The following is a 14,977-nucleotide window of genomic DNA, read 5'->3' as shown; positions in this document are numbered from 1 at the left end:
GGGAGATTGAGCTTAAGAGCTGCAAGGTTATGTTGCAGCTGTATGGAGTACTGGTTAGATCACACTTGGAATATTGTGTTCACTTTTAGTCACCTAATTTTAGGGAAGATGTGTAGGGAAAATTTCCAGAGGAAATATCACAGAAGCGCTTCACGGGAGGCTCCCAAGCACTGAGGATGTCACCTAGACAGGGGACGAAACGTCTGCAACACAAATTCCCAGCTCGGCGAACAGAACCACAACAGGAAGATGTGTAAGCTGAGAGAGGGCACAGAGGAGATTTACCTCGATGCTGCCTGGAGTGGAGGGTATGTCTTAGGTTGAGGGAGCTAGGGCCTTTCTCATTGGAACAAAGAAGGATGAGAGGTGACTTTATAGAGGTATACAAGATGTTGAGAGGCATAGATAGAATGAATAGCTAGAGACTTTTTCCCCAGGTCAGAAATGTCTGTCATGACGGGGCATAATTTTAAGCTAATTGGAAGAAGGTTTAGGGGAGATGCCAGAGGTAGGTTTTTTACTCAGAATGATGAGTGCATGGAATGCACTTCCAGGGTTGGAATGAGAGTCAGATACATTTAAGGACATTTAAGCGACTGCTGAACAAGCACATGGACGGCAGTAAATTGAGGGGTGTGCAGGCTCTTCTCATCTTCAAGTTGGATAAAAGGCTGATACAACAGCGAGGGCTGAAGGGTCTGAACTGTGCTGTATTGTTCTACGTTCTCGCTCCAGAACGATGCAGCAGCAGTATTGGAAGAACAAAATTGCATCAAACCCCTTGACACTTCCAGAGATGGGCACTGTCGATGGAAACTCAGTTAAATTCTGCAGGCAATCAGGTGATAGCCAGGGTGGCGGCGGTGCGGGGGGGCGGGGGAGGCAACAATCGGGGAAAAGGGTTTGAAACATTTTTTTATAAAACGCTTGGACAATGAAAGGACGGGTCTCCTTTTTGTTAACCCTGATTTGGTTTGAGTTTTAGCGAGCAGTCTGTCTGAAGCTACTGGGGGAAGAAAGGTTCCCTGATTCAACAAATGTTTCTGGCTGACTGTTTCTCACTTACAATTCCTGAAGAAGGGCTTATGCCCGAAACGTCGAATCTCCTGTTCCTTGGATGCTGCCTGACCTGCTGCGCTTTTCCAGCAACACATTTTCAGCTCTCTCACTAATGTCTCTCCTGTAAGAACCTGTGTTTGAACTGACCGTTCTTTTTTGCTGTAGGGGTGTGTTTATGAGAATGCTCCTTTTTAAGTTGCGGGGAGGTTGTGACGGTCGGGTTTATAAATGGATGCTATTCTAAATTCTGTTTTCTTTTGCTTGTGTTTTCATGCAGAGGGTGGTGTATGGATGTAGTGAGCTGCCAAAAGAAGTAGTGGATGCTGGGACAGTGGCAATATGCAAAACCCTTGGGCGGCATAGTGGCTCAGTGGTTAGCACTGCTGCCTCACAGCACTAGGGTTCCCACGTTCGATTCCAGCCTCTGGCAACTGTGTGTGGAGTTTGCACATTCTTCCCATGTCTGCACGGGTTTCCTCCGACAGTCCAAAGATGTGCAGGTTCGGAGAAATTGGCCATGTTAAGTTGCCTGTAGTGTTAGGGTGGGTTACTCTTCGGAGGGTCGGTGAGAACTTGTTGGGCCGAAGGGCCTGTTTCCACGCTGTAGGGAATCTCATCAATAGGCACCTGGATGGGTGTATGAACAGGAAGGGTTTAGAGGGGTACAAGCCAAGTGCTGGCAAACGGGACGCGATTAATTTCGGATATCTGGTCAGCATGAATGAGTTGGACCAAAGGGTCAGTTTCCAGCACTTGGCCTATATCCCTCTCAACCATTCCTATTCATGTCCCCATCCAGATGCCAATTAAAAGCTGCCATTGTACCAGCCTCCACCACTTCTGGCAGCTCATTCCATACATGCATCACCCTCTGTATGAAAAGGTTGCCCTTTAGATCCCATTTAATTCTTTCCCCTCTCACCATAAACCCTCTGGTTCTGGACTGTGCAACCTCCAGGGAGATTATTTACCCTATCCATACCCCTCATGATTTTATAAGCCCATATAAGGTCACCCCTCAACCTCTGACACTCCAGGGAAAACAGCCCCAGTCTACTCAACCTCTCGGCAACATCCTCGTAAATCATTTCTGGTAGAGAAGTCAATGATTTGGGTTAATACCTGAAACACTGACTTCACTGCTGGTGCTGCCTGGCTTGCTGTGTTCTCCCAGCCTCCTGCTTGCCTACTCTGGATTCCAGCATCTGCAGTTTATATTTGTCTCTAACGAACGGCAGAGCAGACTCGATGGGCTGAATGGCCTAACTTCTGCTCCAATGGCCTTGCAGGCTTAGGTTTGTGCAGATTGTTTCAGTGGGAACGTGCAGTCCCGGGCTCAACGAGCAGCAGCGTTCATAGAATCACAGAATCCCTACAGTGTGGACACAGGCCCTTCAGCCCAACAAGTTCAAACTGACCCTCTGAAGAGTAACCCACCCAAACCCATTTCCCTACCCTATTACTTGACATTTCCCCTGACTAATACACCACACCTACACATCCCTGAACACTGGGAAAATTTAGCATCGCCAATCCACCCTACCTGCACACCTTTGGACTGTGGGAGGAAACCCACGCAGGCACAGGAGGAGAATATGCAAACTCCACACAGATAATTGCCCCAATAGTGGAATCAAAGCTGAGTCCCTGGCACTGGAAGGCAATGCTACTCACCACAGAGCCACTGTGGGAGTGGGTGCAGTCCAGCAGAAAACAAAACAAGCCCACCAACTCTCCCACTATCAGACTGGGCAGGAGGTTCAGTCCTGGGGGTGACCCACAGCAGCCTCACTGGCAGAATCCGATTGTTGGGAGCACTGGTGGCCCCGCTGGTGCCTCTGCAAGTTGCAGGACTGGGTGAAGGCCTTCCCACACACAGGGCAGCTGAAGGGCCGCTCGCCGGTGTGAACCCACTGGTGCTTCAGTAAGTCAGAGGAATTGCTGAAGGCCTTTGCGCACTCAGGACAAGTGAATGGCCTCTCCCCGGAGTGGACCCGCCGGTGGATCACCACGTGGGAGAAATTGCTGAAGGCCTTACCACACTCGGGGCAACTGAAGGGCCTCTCCCTGGTGTGGACCCACCGGTGGGTCAGCAGGTTGGAGGCATGGGTGAAGGCCTTCCCACACTCAGGGCAGCTGAAAGGCCTCTCCCCTGTGTGGACCCGTTGGTGCCTCAGCAGGGTGTAGGAACTGCTGAATCCCTTCCCACACTCAGGGCAGCTGAAAGGCCTCTCCCCAGTGTGGACCCGCCGGTGGGTCAGCAGGGCAGAGGAATCGCTGAACCCCTTCCCGCACTCTGGGCAAGTGAATGGCCTCTCCCCTGTGTGGACACTCTGGTGCCTCAGCAGGGAAAAGGCCTGGGTGAAGGCCTTCCCACACTTGGGGCAGCTGAAGGGCTTCTCCCCTGTGTGGACCCTCTGGTGGGTCAGCAAGGCGGAGGAACTGCTGAACCCCTTCCCACACTCTGGGCAGGCGAACGGTCTCTCCCCGGTGTGGACACGCTGGTGCTTCAGTAGGTCAGAGGAATTGCTGAAGGCCTTCCCGCACTCGGAGCAGCTGAAGGGCCTCTCCCCTGTGTGGACCCGTTGGTGCCTCAGCAGGGTGTAGGAACTGCTGAATCCCTTCCCACACTCAGGGCAGGAGAATGGCCTGACCCCAGTGTGACTGCGCCGATGAGCATCCAGGACAGACAGGACATGGAAGCCTTTCCCACAGTCGCCACACTTCCAAGATTTCTCCACGGGGCGGGATTCCTCGGGTTTCTCCATGGCTGAAGCTTCAGCGGTACACAAACACATGTACAGTCCCTCCCCACCGTGAATTCCTCTTTCCAGGCTGGATAACTGTTTTAGGTTCCACACTCAGTGCGCTGTAACAGTAGGATCTCTCATTCCGTCCCACCGATGCTGAAAACGTACTGAAACAGGGACCAAAAAACTTTGCTCCTTCTCACAGAATCTTAGTCAAAACTCGTTACAGGCCCAAAGGACTGAACGACTGTCAGACATTGACGTGAAATTGAGGACAGCAGACGCTGGAGAGTCAGAGTCAAAAAGCGTGGAAAAGCACAGCAGGTCAGGCAGCATCTGAGGAGCAGGAGAGTCGGTGTTTTGGGCATAAGCCCTTCATCTGTTGATTTTTAAACTTCAGTTTTCAGATCAAATACTCTGTAAAAAGAGATTACAAAAGTCATCATTGTCACTGAGACGGTCTATAGCCTTAAAACTTGTCTTTAAACATTTAGACTAAATGTAATGCTGAATTATAGAACACATTTATTGCACTAGAAAATAGACAGACAGCAAGGCTCAGAAAAGGGGGAATCTTAAAGAATGCAAAAGACAGGGACACCTGGACTTACCAAGTGCTGTAAGACAATTAAGACATGCCTTAGCATTGGTGAATCTGTATGAACAGGACACCAAGTGATAACATTCACAGCCGTCCCCTTGTGAAATTAATGAGAGTGTTTGATTCTGACCCTGAAACGAAACTCGGTACTATCAAAAGCTTTGTAATTAACGGTCAGTTGCTGTCAGTTATAATGGATTCTTATACCCCTTGCAAACAGGGCAGTCACAGAGAAAATAAATCTTTGCTGTTACAAAACCCTGACCTGAGAGTTCAAAAGGACACCAGTTTTGTGCTGAGGCTGTTGAATCCAGTAGAAAATTAACTCTTAGTGCTTAGCTGCTATGGATTGAATTTAATTGCGCTTCGAGACTTTTTGGTGCTTTTGAGTAGCCAATTCTGGTTCTGAAATGCAAACTCTGTAAAAGGAAATATTGATAAAGCTTTAACTTACTTGCTGTTTTTCCAGACCTTACAGACTGCCTCACTGTCAATTCTAACTAATCAGATCTTATGTCTTACTTGAATTTCAATCACAAACTTGAAAAGAAGGCATGTTTCATTCAAAGACGAATGAATCAGTTTAAATGAAACCTCACGGTAACATCTCAGCCTCAGGGACAGAATGATTTAGGGCTTAAAAAGCAGGAGTCTGCTCCCAGCTTAGAAATTTATTCTAGGTTGAATATTGAAGAGATTCTTGCACAATGTGTCGGGAAGCCATTTTATGATTGAACATTTGCCCTCCTTACTAAGAAGCTGTTTTATAAAACAACTGTATCTGACATGTGAGCTGTGCGAGGTTACCTTGTGAACTCTCCAATTAGCTGAGACTGGTACCTCTTCATGAGAGGAGTTTATCTCGCTCGCAGGCGCCTAACTCAGCTGTTTTTCCCACCTGACGAATGGCTTCGGGCCTGTAGGAGTGATTAGTCAAGCTTCACAGATCTGTCAATGAGCTTTTCTTCCTTATGAATTATTGTCTTTCACTGTTATCTGTCTAATTAAGAACATGCAATTCCTTTTTCAAATTTTTGTAGAAAGGAAGCCACTTTGTATCAATACATTGGAGTCGCCTGCTGGGCATCTGGACAGCTGGTAACCTACTCTCTTAGATTATTAGAACCTAGTTAGTGTAGTTTATAGGTATCAATGTTATGTTGTCACAGTGATGCTATTAGTGAATAAAGGGGATAACTAAAATTATACTAAACTGTCCATAACAGGTTTTTATTCCAGACTTCCAAACAGTATGATTTCCGGGACGAACCAAGAGAGAGGCTTTACAGATCTGAGTCCACAAGGGATTCCGTGGGCGGTCTCAAATCTTCACTTTGACATCAGTCCAGGGTAGAAATTCACAACAAGCAATTCTTTTTCTGCAGAACAAATCTTTTCTTTTGTTATTCCACAAAATTGAAAGCACCATCCCACTCTCTTCCCCCCCCCCCCCCCCCCCCCCCCATCCATTCTCACTCCACTCTAATTCTCCTGAAGGGTGCTAATTCAGGATCTTACAGGGCCAAAAAAGTAAAAACATCTCTTTAGAATAACTCTACCTGAAAGTTAACATCTTTCACAACATTGGGATACTGCTCAGTGTGAGCAGATCTGATTTTGGGAAGCAAAGAAAAACTGTATAAATTCAGGATAAACCTGCAATACAGCGTCTTTAGAAACGACCAGGCACGGGGTCAAGGCATTGACACCAACACCAGAGAGAAACTAAACATACAGACATGGGAAACCATCAGTCTTTAATCTTTCAGAATGGGTTGTAAGTATCATTAATATGTAAATCTCAGAACTTCTTACAAATCACCTTCTCGAGATAACTTAAGGTTTGTAACGAAAGGTGACATCTCAGCTCAGACAATGCATTAAAGGTATGAGGTCACAGTCAGTCTGTATCCCAATTTTGAATCTGACAGGTTCTGTTTCCAAAGTGAAATTTACAAAATATTATATGCATGTACTGCCTGCATTGACTGCCAGCAGATTGCGCATTTTTTGAACAAAATCAAATTTTTGGATCAGAAATTGGCTAGCTGAAAGAAGACAGAGGGTGGTGGTTGATGGGAAATATTCATCCTGGAGTTCAGTTACTAGTGAGGTACCACAAGGATCTGTTTTGGGTCCACTGCTCTTCATCACTTTATAAATGACCTGGATGAGGGCATAGAAGGTGGGTTCGTAAATTCGCGGATGATACTAAAGTCGGTAGAGTTGTGGATACTGACTAACGATGTTGCCAGTTACAGAGGGACATAGATAAGCTGCAGAGCTGGGCTGAGAGTTGGAGTTTAATGTGGAAAAGTGTGAGGTGATTCACTTTGGAAAGAGCAACAGGAATGCAGAGTACTGGGCTAATGGTCAGATTCTTGGTAGTGTAGATGAGCAGAGAGATCTCTGTTTCCAAGTACGTAGATCCTTGAAAGTTACCCAGGTTGATAGGCTGTTAAGAAGGCATACGGTGTGTTAGCTTTTGTTGGTAGAGGGATTGAGTTTAGAAACCATGAGATCATGCTGCAGCTGTCCAAAACTCTGGTGCAGCCAGATTTGGAGTATTGCGTACAGTTCTGGTCACCGCATTATAGAAAGGATGTGGAAGCTTTGGGAAAGGTTCAGAGGAGATTTTACTAGGATGTTACCTGGTATGGAGGGAAGGTCTTAGGAGGAAAGGCTGAGGGGCGTGCGGCTGTTTTCTTTAGGGAGCAGGTTGAAAGATGACTTAAGTGACTCAGAAGATAATCAGAGAGTTAGATAGGCTGGACAGTGAATGCCTTTTTCCTTGGGTGGCAATGGCTAGCACGAGGGGATATAACTTTAAATTGAGGGGTGATAGATATAGGACAGATGATCAGAGGTAGTTTCTTTACTCAGAGTAGTAGAGGTGTGGAACGTACTGCCTGCAATAGTAGTAGACTCGCCAACTATAAGGGCATTTAAATAGTCATTGGATAGGCATATGAACGAGAATGGAATAGTGTCGGTTAGATGAGCTTCAGATTGGTCCCACAGGTCGATGCAATATTGAAGGCCAAAGGGTCTGCACTGTGCTGTAATGTTCTATGTATCTCTAAATATAATTCTGCAAATACAAATTCACCCTATACACTTGTATGCATGTGTGCGTGCATGAGAGAAAGCAAATGTCGATGTCTATGCTGTTTGTCTCTATGTCTATTTTGATAACAAATGCTTTATTTCTGTAAATGTTGTTATAAATCAGAGTTGGGTACTAATAGTTAGATGTAAGGGAGAGAGAATTCCTCAAGTTAGGTACCATAAGAATCCAATCCATCTGAAACTGCAGATGTTTGGACTGTGGGAGGAAACCGGAGCACCCAGAGGTAACCCATGCAGACAGAAGGGGGAGAACATACCAAAATTCACACAGACAGTCACGAAAAGGTGGAATCAAATCGCTTCTAACAATTCTCCCACACCTGCAAAACCCTGAACACTGTGGGTAATTTAGCAGGGCCAATCCACCCTAACCTGGGCAAAAATAAAAATCACATGACACCAGTCCAACAGGTATATTTGGAAGCACTAGCTTTTGGAGCGCTGCTCCTTCTTCAGGTGGTTGTGGAGTATAAGATCATAAGACACTGAGTTTACAGCAAAACATTACAGAGTCATGCCACTGAAATGATACATTGAAGAACCCTGGATTGTAAAGTCTTTCATCTTTTAGAATGAGTTGCCGTGTCATTAATATGTAAATCCCAGAACTTCTGATAAGACACTTACTTGAGATAACTTAAGGTCTTATTAGAAAAGATGACAACTCAACTCAGACAATGCATTAAAGGTGTGAGGCCAGAGTCTGTCTGTATCCCAGTTTTTGAGTCAGACTGGTTCTATTTCCAAAGTGGAATTTATAAAATATTCCATGTATTGTCTGCCTGCAGATTTGCATTTTGCTCAAAAAATGCACAATGTGTCTGCAAATACAAATTCACCCCATAGACATGTGTGCGCGTGGGGGGGGGGGGGGGTGTTGCGGGGGGCGCACATGAGAGAGAGAAAAAGTCTACTTCCAGACTGTATTGCATAACAGATGCTTTATTTCGGTTGATGCAAATATTGTTATAAATCACAGCTGGGTACTAATACTTAGATGTAAGGGAGAGAGAATTCTTCAATTAGGGCACTATAAGAATCCTGGCAGACCCCTATTTCTAGTTTACTTGACAATGAACAAACACAAACACCTATTTAATTCTAATTTTTTGCTTTTTCTGTTATATTTTCTGGTATTATGTTTCTGTGTCTGGATGGTTTACAAGCTGGGAGATTGTAGGTTGGACTTTGATTGAGTGAATGATTTATTGTTCCAGAAGGTGTCAAAGGAGGTTAAAGCTTCAGCAGAAATGAAGCACAGCTGAGAACAGACAACAACTGTGTGGGAACAGGAAGATCAACCAAGGGCAAAAAAACCAGGACCTGAAATCTGAGCTGACACCAGACTGCCCTGTGGTCAGTGCTTTGATTAGCATTGTCAACCCTCTACCTTTACCTAGCTTCCCCTTCGACTTGAATGCCACATCTCCCCTCAATATTTAGGATCCAATCCTTGTCATCCTGAAGCTATGTCTCTGTAAGGAGTCTCAGATCATAATTATTCTCTTCAATGTGAGCAGTCAATTCATTCACTTTTGTTACGTTGCAGCACTATTACGACAAGGGTAACCCCCTCTGCTAAACTAAACTAGCAATATAGAGATGATTCAACCCATGCAGTAATATGTAAAAGTTCGAGGGGCAAAGAACTATCCCAAAGGTAAATATTTAAAGTAAAAATTTAACAACTTTACTCTTTATGTCCAACAGAGAATTTTAAAACTCACAAAAATGCCCGGTTTTATAGTCCAAGCATCAGATCATTTTATTGGTGTTAATATTATCAAAATACTTAATTCAAACTTGATTGGACTTTGGTATTTTGGGGCAAAATTTAAACCGATTGGCCAAATTTGGATTTGTTTGTGCCTCATGGCAACCCAGTTGCTCTATTTGTGTTGACCAAATATTACATTCTCATCTTGTTTAGAACACTTTGTTCTGCTCAATTTTTTTACTCTCTTAAAGGTACAGTACCTCTACCCCTTCATAACAAGCACACAGTCAAATACTGACCTTTTAGTTTTATTATTTGTAATCTTTTGAATCCAGTTTTAATTGCTGGTACGTTTATTCTCCTTGTTCCTTTCTATTGTTCTCTGATGTCCATTTTCCACATCACTCCATTGCTTATCTACCTTGATTTGGATTGGCTTTGCTAAATTGCCCATAGTGCCCAGGGATGTACAGGTTAGGTGGCTTAGCCAATGGGAAATGCAGGGTGATAGTTTCGTCGTAATAGAAGCAGGAGTAGGCCATTGGGCCTGTTGAGCCTGCTTCACCATTTATTAAAATCGTGGCTGATCTATCCATCATCTCAGCTCTTCTTACTTGCATTATCCCGACTACCCTTGATTCCCTGAGGGGTGGGGGCGGGAGCAGGATGCTCTTTGGAGGGGTCAGAATGAACTTGATGGGCTGATTGGCCTGCTTCCACACTGTAGGACTTCTATGATTTACCACAGTTGTGTTTGCCTCCGATCACAGCTCCCAGAATCTCCCACCTTCTGCAAATCAAAAGACAAGTCCCCCCCGCCCTCTTGTATGTATGTTATCTAAACATACGCTTAAATCATTTCTAGTGAATACAGCCCATGCCTCCCGCTGCTGCCAGTAACCTTTACAATGCTGATGAAACAATGCAATTCCTGCAGTACTGAAAACCGTAAGGCTTCTAACAATACCAGTTACTCATTCACCGCTCCTGATGGACAGCATTGGAAACAAAACATCGAAGGCTGACAGGAATGAGCAGTTTAACTCAAAAATCCACCTAGCCCTTCACTGGGCACCCCAATCAGCACACTGTCCTTACTGCTGGTCAGCTTTAAAGCTCTTCACCCCCACAGTGCAATGAATTCCCACGTTCCACCAAAATCCTAGATGTACTCATGTACTCAGTTGCTGTCTCACCAATGAAATATTTCATTGTAACTTCTGCTCCCAGTGAAGACAAAACATCTTTGAAAGTTGCTCTGAAAGTCCAGTCTTCACAACAACACTCCTGCTTTCACACAGGATGATTAAAGTCATACAGCACAGAAACACAGCCTTCGGTCCAACTCATCCATGCCGACCAGATATCCTAAATTGATCTAATCCCACTTGCCAGCATTTGGCCTGTATCCCTCTAAATCCTTCTTATTCGCATACCCATCCAGATGCCTTTTAAACATTGTAATTGTAGCAGCCTCCACCACTTCCTCTGGCAGCTCATTCCAAACATGCACTACTCCCTTTGTGAAAAAGTTGACCCTCAGGTCCGTTTTAGATCTTTCCCCTTTCACGTGAAACCTATGCCCTCTAGGTTTGGTGTTGCCTACCATGGGGAAAGGATTTTGGCTATCCAACCTATCCATACCCATTATAAACTTCTTTAAGGCCACCCATCAGCCTCCAATGCTCCAGGGAAATTATCTCTGGCGTATTCAGCATCTTCCTATCGCTCAAACCCTCCAACTCTGCCTACATCTTTGTAAAGCTTTTCTGAACCCTTTTAAGTTTCACAACATTCTTCCAGAGGGCGGCAACTGGAATTGCACACAGTATTCCAAAAGTGGCCTAACATGACCTCCCAACCCCTGTACTCAATGCTCTGACCAATAAAGGAAAGTGTACCAAATGCCTTCTTCATTATCCTGTCTCCCTGCAATTCCACTTTCAAGGAATTATGAACCTGCAAGGACACTTTGTTTAGCAACACTCCCCTTTAACTATGTAAGTCATGCCCTGATTTGCCTTACAAAATGAAACACCTCACATTTACCTAAATTAAACTCATTTTGCCACTCCTTGGCCCATCAGCCCACCGATCAATTCTAATTTGTATTGAACTTTGTTTCCTCTCTCATCCCCTAAAAGCTGAGAATCTCCATCCCACACACACTTCCTCCATTCTGACTTTGCTGAACCTAATTCCTGATGTAACTCATCCTGAAGGGTGTGGTTCATCCTGATTAACAGGCCCACACTCGGGGGAGGTGGAGATCTAATTGAAACAGACAGAATTCTGACTGGCCTGGACAGAGTTCAGGGGAAGATGTTCCTATTGGTAGGAGAGTCTAGGACCTGAGGGCACAGCATCAGAGGAAGAAGAATATCTTTTAGAACAAAGATAAGGTGAAACATTTTCAGCTGGTGAGTGGTGAATATGTGGAATTCATTGCTACAGAAGGCTATGGAGGCCAGGTCACGGAGTAGATTTAAGATGGAGGTAGATGGTTCTTGAGTATCAAGGGGGTCGAGGGTTACAGGGAGAAAGTGGAGAATGGGATTGAGAAACTGATCAGCCAGAACTTAATAGTGGAGCAGCCCTGATGGGCTGAGAGGCCTAATTTCTGCTCCTGTGTTTTATGGTCTCTTGCTGTCCTGGACTAGGAGTGTGCAAATTGGGAGCAGGAATAGGCCATTTAGCCTGTCGGGTTTGCACCAGCATTGAACAGATCATAAGTAGATATGATCTAAAGGGTAAAAACAAGGACTGCACATGCTGGAAACCAGAGTCTAGATTAGAGTGGTGCTGGAAAAGCACGGCAGGTCAGGCAGCTCCTCAGATGCTGCCTGACCAGCCATGAATATACCTACATTCAGGTTAATAGGCTGGAAATTTTTCCACTGGAGCAGAGGAGGATTATAAAATCGTGAGGGGTATAGATGAGGTGAATGGCCAAAATCCTTTCTCTAGGCTGGGGGTTCAAGACTACGGAGCAAATTTTGAAAGAAAGAGAGGAGAAAGATTTTAAAAGGACATGAGGGTCGCCATTTATTCCGCCCCCAAGAGAGTGGTTTGTGTGTGGAATGAATTTCCAGACAAAGGGGTGGATGCAGATACAGTTAGAACATTTAAAAGACATTTGGATTAGCACATGAATGATGAAGTTGATTTTAAATAAATGTGAAGCACTGGATTTTGGAAAAGCAAATCAGAGCAGTACTTATACAGTTTATGGTAAGGTCCTGGGAGTGTTGCTGAACAAAGAGACCTTGGAGTGCAGGTTCACAGTTCCTTGAAGGTATGCTTTCCTTTATCGGTTACAGCACTGAGTAAAGGAGATGGGAGGTAGGTGAACCTCTCAGGGGAGCCTTTTCACACAGAGTAGTGCATATATGAAATGACCAGCCAGAGGAAGTGGTGGAGACTGGTATAATTACAGAATTTAAAAGGCATTTGGATTGGTCTATAATAGAAGGGGTTCGAAGGATATGGGCCCAGGGCTGGCAAATAAACTAGATTAGGATAATTGGTAAGCATGGACAAATTGGACTGAAGGGTTTGTTTCTGTGTTGTACATCTCTATGACTCCAATATAAAAGATTCAGAGGGATATAGGTTAAACACAGGCTGGTGGGTCCAGTTTAGTTTGAGAACATAGTCAGCATGGATTACTTGGACTGAAGGGTCTGTTTCTGTAACTGATTTGTACTGGTCTTGCCTCCCCCATAACCATCACTTCTTTGTTGTTCAAAAATCAGATGAACTCAGCCTTGGATATATTCAATTACTCCCAAACTGCAGGAAGGCGTCCCCACTTCTCAACTCAATTCTTCTTGCTAATATACCACTTGTCTTGCTCACTACTTGCAGCACTTGTCTGACAACTTGCACTGACTAGATTAGAAGGACGCAGAGGCTCCTTTGTACATCCACACATCATTTCTAATGAAAGGCTCGAGCCTGAAATGTCAATTCTCCTGTATTTTCCATTGAAAAAAGACCTGGACTAACTTTCCCAGAGTCTCTCCCCTCCCTGGATTCACTCCATTTCCCTTCAGTTCCTGCAAGTCAACAGCAGAACCCCGGAATGGAAAAGGGGTTGAGAAAAGAGCGTGCTGTACTCACAGATGTTGGAGAGAGGAAGGAAGTTGCAGTCTGGGGTGAAGCTCAATCTTCATTCAGAGAGAGGAGCAGCAGCAGCAGCAACTTCAGAAGTTCATGGTCCTACTTCCGCATCCAGACAATGGATTTGTTGTGATTGGCAGGAGGTCCAGTCTCTATCCGGTCCTCCAGAGCTTCTCATTGGTCCATCAAAACAAGATCACGGAGTGTTTCCGCTTTTTGCTTGAGTATGCGTAATGTTTTGCTGACACCGTGGAACATGCGCACTGCGTTGCTGACACCGAGTAGCATGCGCAGTACGGAGATGTTGGCATTACTGACAGATTTTCAAAGTTAAAAATCACACAATGCCACGTTGTCGCCCAACAGGTTTATTTGGAATCACTAGTTTTCGAAGCGCTGCTTCTTCATCGGTTGGTTGTGGAGCAGAATCATAACACACAGACTTTATAGCAACAGAATTGCAGTGTCATGGGATGTAATATTAAACAACTTCAGCTGACCTCTACCATCTTTTAGAATGACCATGTTAGTTTTGATTCCTACATCTGTAAATCCCAGAACTTTTCAGAAGTTACGTTCTCAAGATAGCTTTTAACAATAGGTGTCATCTCAATCAGATAATGCATTGAAGGTGTTAAGTTAAAGTCTGTCTGTGTCCCAATGTTAGGTCAGACGGATTCTATTTCTATCGTGGTATTACAGAATCGTATGTGTATGCGTTTTTGTGCAAAATAAAATGCGGTTCTGCAAGTACAAATTCAACCCACAAACTTGTGTGTGTGTGTGTGTGTGTGTGTGTGTGCGCAGGAGAAACCGAGTGATCATGTGTGTGTGAGACAGTATAATGGGGTATAAGTCTGTGAGAGGGTGTGTGTGTGTGAGAGAGAGCGAGTGCATGTGTATGTTGGCTTGAAGGAGTGTGTGTGTGTGTGAGAGAGAGAGAGAGTGTGAGAGAGAGCGAGAGAGAGAGAGAGAGAGAATGTATAGTGTAATGGGGTCACCTGTAGTGTGACATGAACACAACGTCCTGGTTAAGGTCATCTCCATGGGTATTGAACTTGGCTATCAGTCTCTGCTCAGCCACTTTCCTTTTTTTGCCTATCCTGAAGTCTACATTGAAGGATGGTCACCGAAGGTCCAAGGCTGAATGTCCCGGACTGCTGTAGTGTTCCCCACTGGGAGGGAACACTCCTGGCTGGTGATTGTTGTGCAGTGTCCATTCATCTGTTGCTGTAGCCTCTGTTTGGTCTCACCAATATACCATTCCTCAGGGCATCGTTGCCTGCAGCGTATGAGATAAACAATGCTGGCTGAGTCACATGAGTACCTGCTGCACTCATGGTGGGTGGTGTCCCCATGTGTAACGGTGGTAATCGTGTCAACACTCTGATACGTCTTTCATCATCTGCCGTGACAGAGTTGTATCGTGTTGTCCTGAAAGCCAGGTGGTTTCTGTGAACAATTATCTGTTTAAAGTTTGGTGGTTGTTTGAAGGTGAGAAGTGGAGGCGTGGGGAAGGTCTTGGCGAGGTGCTCATCCTCATCAATAATGTGTTGCAGGCTGTGAAGAACGTGGCGGAGTGTTTCGGCTCCTGAGAAG

The 14,977-nt window shown here is 44.9% G+C and overlaps 1 protein-coding gene across 1 annotated transcript; it reads right to left on the bottom strand.

Moving 5' to 3' along the window:
• Window positions 1-85: 85 nt before the first annotated feature.
• On the bottom strand, window positions 86-13,431 carry LOC132808081 (gastrula zinc finger protein XlCGF17.1-like). The gene is made up of 3 exons (XM_060821990.1): window positions 13,379-13,431; window positions 2,960-4,226; window positions 86-93 (listed from the first exon to the last, which is right to left on the bottom strand). The coding sequence occupies exons 2-3, from the start codon at window positions 3,855-3,857 to the stop codon at window positions 86-88; spliced, it is 906 nt and encodes a 301-aa protein (XP_060677973.1). The 5' UTR covers window positions 3,858-4,226; window positions 13,379-13,431.
• Window positions 13,432-14,977: the final 1,546 nt, after the last annotated feature.

This window comes from Hemiscyllium ocellatum, assembly GCF_020745735.1.
Source record: "Hemiscyllium ocellatum isolate sHemOce1 chromosome 27 unlocalized genomic scaffold, sHemOce1.pat.X.cur. SUPER_27_unloc_30, whole genome shotgun sequence".
NCBI lineage: Eukaryota > Metazoa > Chordata > Chondrichthyes > Orectolobiformes > Hemiscylliidae > Hemiscyllium > Hemiscyllium ocellatum.
The sequence above is the reverse complement of the archived record's forward strand: the minus strand, read 5'-3'. Positions and strand labels throughout refer to the sequence as shown.

Bases quoted from the DNA above. Each gene is read 5' to 3' on its own strand.
- LOC132808081 (XM_060821990.1), bottom strand. From the start codon at position 3,857: ATGTGTTTGTGTACCGCTGAAGCTTCAGCCATGGAGAAACCCGAGGAA.